Genomic DNA, 9,276 nt, shown 5'->3' with positions numbered 1-9,276 from the left:
TCTCGTATATGCGAATGACTCTAATACAGCGCTGTTTACAATATCTTCGTGAAAGAATGGAACATTATAAGAACATAGATTGGATGTCGTGATCTGCTTATGCGTAATACTGTTTAAAATAACCGCAGAGGCGCGATAATATCCGCGCGTATCATCTCTTCGAAGGCACATTTCGTTGAGCAAATAAAGAAAAAAATGGAAAGAAGGGAGAATAAGAAAGACGGAGATGGAGTTTCTTCTCGTTTCTCAGCTCACGTTTGCAGGCTTTGCGCGTCGCTCACCTCGGAAAATAGCTTCCGTTTACTTATTCTTCTCTTTTCCGCTTTATCGACTATACGTCCATCGCAATCTCTTTAATAAGACAAACCAATCGATATTAGATTGATGAATTGACAATATCATCACTTTTCAAATTTAAGAATTTGGAATAAATCTTTCCTTGAAAACATCGAAGGAATTTATTACATATCATAAAGATTTAGTGTTACATATTTTTATAACCTCAAAATCCTATTCGAATATAAAACTGGAAATTAATAGTTTTTTGAAGAAATATAACAAATCTATCTAAAGCTTAGTTCTCTAAAAATTCTACAGAGTTTACTGAAACCTTGTAAAAAAGTTCTCTGACAAGTAACACTACCCAAGTGTTAATCACCGATCGTCTTGAAATTTGGTCTACATATTCTTTAATGGAAAATATTTGATACGTATTTTTTTATATCGGCTAAAAAACATTTTAAGGGGGCTAAAAAAATGTTTTAACATTGTAAAAACTACTATCGCAACGTGTATATTGTGTCACCGTGGGCTTCTTGCTTGGATGTTTGAAAAATACATTTAAAATTGGCTGAAATGTATTACCTGGGGGTTTTTGGTATCGGGGATTACGAATCTGAAGTCAGAATTTTAAAATTCAAAATGTCGTATCCAATATGGCTGACGAATTTTCAAGAAATTGTTTAATTTCCATAAGAATGTGAATACTGGTGTTTTTGGGGTCGCTTAATACGAACTTGGAGTCAGATTTTCAAAATTAGAATAAATAATTATTTTAAAATACACTTCTTTGTTTTGCCTGCAGTTAGCCTACTGTGATAGTAGTTTCCAGGGTCTACCGCGAGGAGGTTGCAGTGCTATTATAGACCCCATTTTTTTTTTAATTTTATTTATTTTTTTTTAGTTTTGTTATTTTTTGTGTTTTTTTGTTTTTTGTTTCTTGTTTTATATATTAAAAAATTTTTACGGTGACACAATATACACGTTGCGATAGTAGTTTTTACAATGTTAAAACATTTTTTTAGCCCCCTTAAAATGTTTTTTAGCCGATATAAAAAAATACGTATCAAATATTTTCCATTAAAGAATATGTAGACCAAATTTCAAGACGATCGGTGATTAACACTTGGGTAGTGTTACTTGTGAGAATTTTTGGATTTCCTAGGTATCTTTGTTCAAAATTCCAGGTAAGACTAGAAAATTTTTAAATTTAACTTTGGAATAAATTGCAGTACAAACAACGCAAATAAACTATATATTGAAGATTAATAGAATACAGAGATTCTACGAGATTATATTTATCATTTGCTATAACTGCGGCGAATATCCATCGTATAATATAAGAAAGCTGCAATATAATACCTACATAAATATATACATACATACAAAAATATCGGTGAATTACTCTATTCTGTGAGTATTGTTTTCTACTATCATTCTATTTTTTTTTTTAATAAAAATTTGCGAGATACACAGCAAGAACATATATTTATTACTGATTATCAACATTTTGTATTATCAAAAAAAATGATCAAAGAAATAATATTTTCAAAAACAGATAAAAAAAGTAAAATTCCAAAAATTTCCCTGAATCTCGATAAAATTCCATAAAAATCCTTGATTTTCAAAGGTAAAAAAATCCCTCGAAAATTTCAAGTTTTCTAAGTTTTTCCAGGTAGTAAACCCTGTTTTTCCTAATCGCTTTTGAAAGCTAGCTCGTGGCCCGATATTTTGAACCGGTAGAATTTTAAATTAATTCTCTAAATTAATCAGAGAATCAAGATTGAAATTGCAAATTGTCTAGAATATTCTGAAAACGCAAAGTGCAACGAACCATCTCGCGACTCATTATTACGTTGCATTCGCCAAGAAAAAGAGAGATAAGTACTGACCGAAAACGTTTTCGAGCTATCAGAATAAATTCCAGCAAGCGGCGAGAGAATCCCGCGGGGTCGAAAGAGCGGAGCCCGCAAGCATTTTCTCGCTCCGCCGGATAGCCATATTTTTTCTCCTTATTTCCGCGTTCCCAAACGTGGTCGCTATTTTTTCACACTGCAATGTTACACTTTATGAACTCTGCGCTCGACACGTTCGTCCGTCCGTCCATCCAGCAAGAATTGCGTTTTCCGTGGTAACGCGAAATTGAATGTGCACGGTTTATGACGCACGGAATTGTGTATCGTTAAATGCCAGCGCAAAAGATGGGCATATATATGTATTATACATGGGCACGACGCTAGCTTTTTACGATTTATGCAAGTGCCGCTAATACTCCTCGCAAAACATCTACGAGGAATGTACTTCGCACAAGATTCGTCGAGAACAATGCGGAAAATGCTAGGCAATTATGTGTCCGACGCAGAAAAGTTATTTATGTCGTTTTAACTCTTTATGAAATAACGTGGAGTGATATAAAGAAAAGGTATAAATATGTGCTGGAAAAAGAGTGGTTGCATTACATGAAATTCTAATTAAAAACGAACAAATCAGAATTTTTCGATTAAGGGTGCATTCGGGGAGACGCTATTCGTGCTATTTAGCGCTACTGTTCGTGGAGCTACAGATAGCGCTAACAAACACGATCATGGCGTCACTAATGGTAGTGTGTTACGTCACAACTGCGCGCTATCAACGCTATTTCTTCCGAGGTAGTGTATTGGTAGCGTTAGCGTTTGCAAGCTCTGTGAACAGTACTGCTGTATTATCGCACATAGGTTGAATGTTGTTTCAACAATCGTTATAGGTTATATACGTTCCTAAGTTGTCCATAGGTTCCCTGTACATTAAAATTTAGGCTGTGTTTCATAAAGTGGCATCTACAATAAGATTTTAAAGCGTAAAATTTAAGCTTTAAGTCTTAAGCCTTAAGAAATTGATTAATCACGGTCAAATATGAGGAGAACACTCGAATTTTACGCCATAAAATTTCATTGTAGACGCCGCTTTATTCATTGCGAGTACTATAGACTTATTACGTACATTTACTCTACGAAATTGCAAAGAGAGAAAAGTTTAGTTGGTGCCGTCGGTGCTTGGGAACAGAATCCTCTACATTAAACGCTACCAACGCTCGCTAGGGTTGTTCATGGAGCTTACCAACGCTATCGCGCTATTGGCTCCACGAACAGCGTTGGTAGCGTTTGCGTCCATAGCGCGAATAGTGTCTTCCTGAACGCACCCTAAATCTACTTATTATAATTTTAATTGAGATAACGAAAATTCTAACTGGTTCTCAGAATTTTCTGATTCATTCGTTTTCAACCAGAAATTTTTCTCAGTAAGTCTATTTAACCTTTTATCAGCCAAATTGGACTTTAAAGGCACAGTCGATATTTTTTTTATTTTAAATTCTGATAGATAAATAATTCATAAAAAATAAGTAAAATACAGTCTGACTTTTACGATAGTAAAATCTCGTCATTAAAGATTTCGTAAGTATACAAGATTTTTTCTCAAAGACCAAGATTGCTAATGGAAAGGGCAAAATTCCACAAGGTCGACAGAAAGGTAATAGTCACAGTTTAATCGCAAGGAACGATTAAAAAATCTATATATGTCATATCTTTTACTAAAATTTTATTAAGTACTATTAGCATTAGCAGATACAATTTATTAAACTCATATAATGTAATCTTTTATCCAGAAGACAGTTATTTTGTACTCCGCGGACACAACGTGTAAAATATATCATCTCCGGACACTGTCACAACTAAGGCCATCGTACCAGGAAGTACATTATGTACCTACTATGTAGCAAGTTTAATAATAATATGAAGTACTCGGTTCTTTGCTCGGTACTTGAGTACAATTTGATATTTACGGAGCAATATTTCAACTTTACACTCCGCCTAACACGCTGATTTATTGCAACCATGGTGAGAAAAACGATGAATTTCCCTCTTCTATTTTTTTTTACTTCCGCTTTATATGCTGGCAAGATTTTCCTACGTTCCACGCGTGAGAAACGTAAGGAAATCGATATTTCTTTCTTAATAGGAAAGTAAAGTCTGATTTCGCGTGCATTGTGGCGAGACGGTGATTTATAGGCGACGTGATATTTGGCTAAAAATTTCAACCGAGCTGCGTATAATATACGAATTTAATCCTCGCATTTTCACGTTAGCTGCCACTTCGTTCGTATCAATAGCAGCTTTATAAAAAAAAAAACAGAACTCGAACAAAATCACTACAGAACATTTCCAATAATAACAAAATGTCACAAAGCTAAATATCTGAATAATCTGATCTGACACACTTATCGTCCATTAAGCTACTAAGTGAGTAAAATGCGAGCAGTAATTCGTCCAGGGATCAAAAAATAGAAAATATCATTAAATCAATCCATGTACTCCGTATAAGGATTATACTCTTATTTGTCCAGTTCAATCGATACCAACGTTTATAACATCGTTATCGTTACAATTATTACTTCATACTATACGGTGACATTAAGTTCGCTCGTTATTGCTCGAGTTGATTAAAAGCTTCGGGCCAAATTACGTAACAAAATTCGTTTTAAATTTCCGAATGTAATCGTGATAACGGCGATATTGGATTCATCAATTTTTCCTTCTTTTTAACGTACCGTCGAACGAACACGGGAGATGATATCGTCCGTGGACGTATCGCAATCTACGTAAACGGGAGCGGAGAGATTTCATGGCCCGATATAACCCACGTCAAAATATGCAAATTCCCGTTACGCAAAACCGCGACATCGCAATGTCCACAATACGATTTCGAAATAACGCCGGCGGAATTGACTTGTACGAAAAGAACAATTTTGCAGAATTTTAAATTTAGATAAATACAGACCTGAAAATAATTTTGACCATCAAAATAATTATGTGAGGAAACTCAACATATAATGAGCAAAGTTACAAAAAAGCATTTTGATGTTCTAACAACTTGTTTGAGTATCCTACGGAAAAATATTATTCTATTGCAAAAAAAAGATTACTCAATTTACTTATTTCTTTTAAGTAACGGTTCTCTTCAATAAGGAAAATATTTTCTTAAAAATTATCTTAAAATATACTTATATTACAAATTTTAGAAAAACTCATTATGTATTCAAAGCAAGAATTTATTTTCTAACAATATTAAATCTCATAAGAATTTATTTTCTTTTAAAGAATATTATACAATTGATCGAAGCAGCAACTTTATGTAAAAAGCAAATCAAATTTGTTTTAATTTTAATTTAATAATCCTGATCGAAGTAGCAAACTTATTGGGATTCAAAATATATTTTCAATAAATGTAATGCTTGTGATGAACTTATGATAGATTATATGATGGACATATAAATTCTTTTAAAATATTTGAAATAAATAATTATTATTTGTGTACAGTATTTTTTTGTGTGTAACAAATTATTTTGATAGTCTAAATAAAATTATTTCCAGATCTGTGGATAGCTAAATTTTTAGAACTTCAGCAAAATCATTTTTTAAATATGTGAATGCAAATGTTTTTTAAAGTAATTCAAAAATATTCAGAGAATTATGATATATAATTCTCATACACATAGGAAAGTCAGGAAAGCAAGGAACGGTGAACATCAAGCAGGTTCTTCTTTCATCGAAAAATATTGGTTTATTCGACTATCAGACTCTTCCGTACACATATATGAATCAACTTTTGTAATGACGTAATTTGTACAAAACGATGAATTCTCTGCAGTACAAGAAATACTGCGTGTCGATAAAGTTCAAACGAATCGGTAAATGGTCAACGAGGAAATCTCGCAACGACGCCCTTTTCAAACAGACAATACTGAATATATAGATATACTTTGACATACAACGACCGTTTTTCTCCCTTCGAGGCGTTAACAGTAATATATCTATAATTACTTTCTTATATCGCAACGATCATGCAAGGAAGGTACATTCTAAACATGAGGCCGACCGATGTCCTTAATCAACGAGAATAAAAAATATGTGTCAACGTAACGAGTCGCGATAACAAAATGTACGTATAAAAAAAGGTAACATGATGAGGTAACGAGGTAATCAAGGCTAACGATTCCGCCGTTCGGTGAGAGAATTAGGAGGAAAAACAGGAGGAAAGAATTTCACTATTTCGCATAAAAAACGTATTTTTCAAAAAGGCCGGAAAATCCACTTTTCGCGGTTCATTCAATGGATCAATCGCGGTATAGAAGTACCCGAAGTAAAAGATAAAATTTCAGATACGCCAGCCAATTATTCCCTATTGCCTCGAAGAACAGTAAAAGGGAAAGGGAGATAAGAGAAGACGGAAAGAAAGCTCGACTACGAAGGGGGGGGGGGGGTTCGATCGGAGGAACAAGATAAATGGAACGGCTCGATCCACGTGACTTCCTTATTCCTCGCCTCCTTAGCCACTTAGTTGCTGTTGGACTGTTCCCGTTTCAGCGAGCCGAGTTCCTCCAGCATCGCCTGAAGTCCTTCGGGGACTTGTCCGGCGTCCAATTCCTGAGTCCACTGACGATACTGCAGAAAAACAAATGATCGTGTGTAAAGTACGTAAATTCCGTCTCTCCGATCTGGTCTCGTAATGTCTCATAATGGTACTAAACCGTCATGCTGGAGATCTTCGGTGGAATCAGAAGGATTTAGGAATGGCCTCATGGATACGCAAGAACGCTGGACTTGTTGGAATTTTTCAACTGCTTCTCTTGCAATACTCAGCGGCAGAATCAATAGATTTGAATAATCTCCTCGACACATTAAATTTTCTCAGTGCACGTCGTTAACGAGCATTTCCGTACGGCGAAGAAGACAAGAACAACGAATGCGACCAATCAATAATCAATAAACGATAATTCTTTATTTCGAGATTTTTTTATAAGTAGAACCTTGTTCTCTATTATTCTATCGTTGAACTTCATTCAGATTTATTACGGAAAAATAATATATTAGTCGACAACAGTTTAATTGAAAATAATCTTGTAGATTTAATGATAGCATAAGTATTAATAAAATAAATACACTATGCTCTTGTTTTAATAAAATATTATTTAATTTATTAATTGTGATTAAATTAACAAGATTATTTGCAATCAGATTGTTGTTGGCTGATATTAATATAATATTATTTTTTTACGTAATATAAATCGTAATCGAATAAAGAAAACACTAATTTTCATATAAATGATAGAAATTATTTGTATGAAATATTTCCTACTATAGAAGCTCACAAAAATAAATAAACTGTCGAACGAACCCGCGTGAAGTACTCAAATAATTCTAACAAATACGAGTGCTTTTCTGCGACAAAACAAAACAAAGCTAGCAGTATTGCTAAAGAGCGAACCTTTGTATTTCGCCAGAACTTTACACTTTTGCGAGTAACTTAGTTTGCACTTCGAAGGAAGGTTTAAGGAAGACGATAAGGAAGACGATGAGAAAGGCGATGGAAAAGAAAAAGTTTCGAGGTTCTCCAGCTTCCGAAGAATCTGCTTTCCTTTATGTTCGAGATACAACTAATTCAGAGAACTTTAAAGCACATATTTTTTTCTCAATAAAAAAGCGAATTTATTATAGCTTTTGTTTCTATTTTATTCGATTAATGATATAGTACAATCAAAAATTGATATAAATAAATTTTTAGATATATTTGATTTCTGTCTTAATTATAAACGGTGATTTATATAAATATACAAGATGCTTTAGAAAGTGTGTTACAGTGCTTCGTAAAATGTAAAAATTGCTTTTATTAAAATTATATGCTAACAATTTTCAAACTATAAGCTGTTAAAACTCGTGAACTTTTCGCGAAATAAATGTCAGAATAAATATCGAAACATTATCTATAATATTTCAACTTTAAGTTTTCACTTCGATAAAATATCGGTATTTATATTTAAAAAAGAAAGTTAGTTATAAAAACTGAAATATTGAAATATAAAAGTAAACGATGCTTAATTTTCTTTAATACTTCCGCTAAGAAAGAATTACATTTAAGTTTTATTAAAAAAAGTACAGTATAATATTTTCACATTTTCTGCCAATTGTAAAATACTCAAGTCTAACAAAATTTATTAATATAAGCCGCAATTTATTCATAAGCATTTATCATTTATCTTATTGCAACACGCAGCTTATTCGTCGCAATGACCATTGATTTTTAAAGGAGAAAATCCTGGATTCTTTGCTCTCCATTCTCGCTCGTTCATTTATAGAAAGGTTAAGAATATGACTCACCATCTCGAGCTCTTTCCGCAGAGCAAGCACCGCCTTTTCTCGATCGGCCACAAGCTCCTCCAGGTACTGATACCTCAGCTTCTTACGAGCACGGCACTCCCTCGCACTCTGCCGGCTTCGTTCTGTAACAGAATAGCAAACGAACGAGAGTGAGAAAACGCGGATCCATATTAACACGAAGAATCGATATGTAAAGCAGCCCAATCCTCTAGACTAAAGTTTCGGCCCCGAATTCGCGCCGAGCATAATTTCCCCGGTTTTCGTCGTCAGGTTGTGACATAACGGCAAGCCAAGTGGCAGATATATATATATCACGAGCTCTACAAAAATTCACGATTTAATAATGTCGCCGAACGCGCAAGACGCATGGTAATGCCGCAGCATATGCGACCGAAAAGCGGAAACTTTTACGAAGATGGACGGTATGTTACGGTAAGCTATGATTTTGTTCGAACATAGGAGAAAATAAACGTGTCGCATGGAACAAAGTCGAAGCTCAACGGAATGCGAAACCGATTTAAATAACGACGTCGTTGCAATCTGAAATCTCTAATATTCAAATCCTCGAATCCTATGCGGTTCTAGAATTTTATCAGATCGTTGATTTCTGTGCACTTTATATTCCAAAATTCTCTCGATTCTTGAATTTCCCGAAAGTCCGGGATTTCTATGGACCGCATTTTATTTCTTTATAGTCACGTTTCTGCTCAAGAGTCCAACCAGTGAGTTCTTTGAGCAACGCAACGCGATTCAACCTTCCGGAGCTAAGGCCAAAATTTGTAACACAGTTACTGACACTTTCTCT

At 34.2% G+C, this 9,276-nt stretch overlaps 1 protein-coding gene across 1 annotated transcript; it reads right to left on the bottom strand.

The window, feature by feature from the left end:
* Window positions 1–5,857: 5,857 nt before the first annotated feature.
* On the bottom strand, window positions 5,858–8,684 carry LOC108721180 (cAMP-responsive element-binding protein-like 2; the record flags this gene model as incomplete). Its single annotated transcript, XM_018445586.1, has 2 exons — window positions 5,858–6,758; window positions 8,472–8,684. Coding segments are annotated over 2 exons (321 nt in total), but the record flags the coding sequence as incomplete, so codon positions are not given.
* Window positions 8,685–9,276: the final 592 nt, after the last annotated feature.

Source organism: Mycetomoellerius zeteki, unplaced genomic scaffold (assembly GCF_001594055.1).
Source record: "Mycetomoellerius zeteki isolate Tzet28-1 unplaced genomic scaffold, Tzet1.0 scaffold163, whole genome shotgun sequence".
NCBI lineage: Eukaryota > Metazoa > Arthropoda > Insecta > Hymenoptera > Formicidae > Mycetomoellerius > Mycetomoellerius zeteki.
This window is presented reverse-complemented; position numbering and strand designations above follow the sequence as displayed.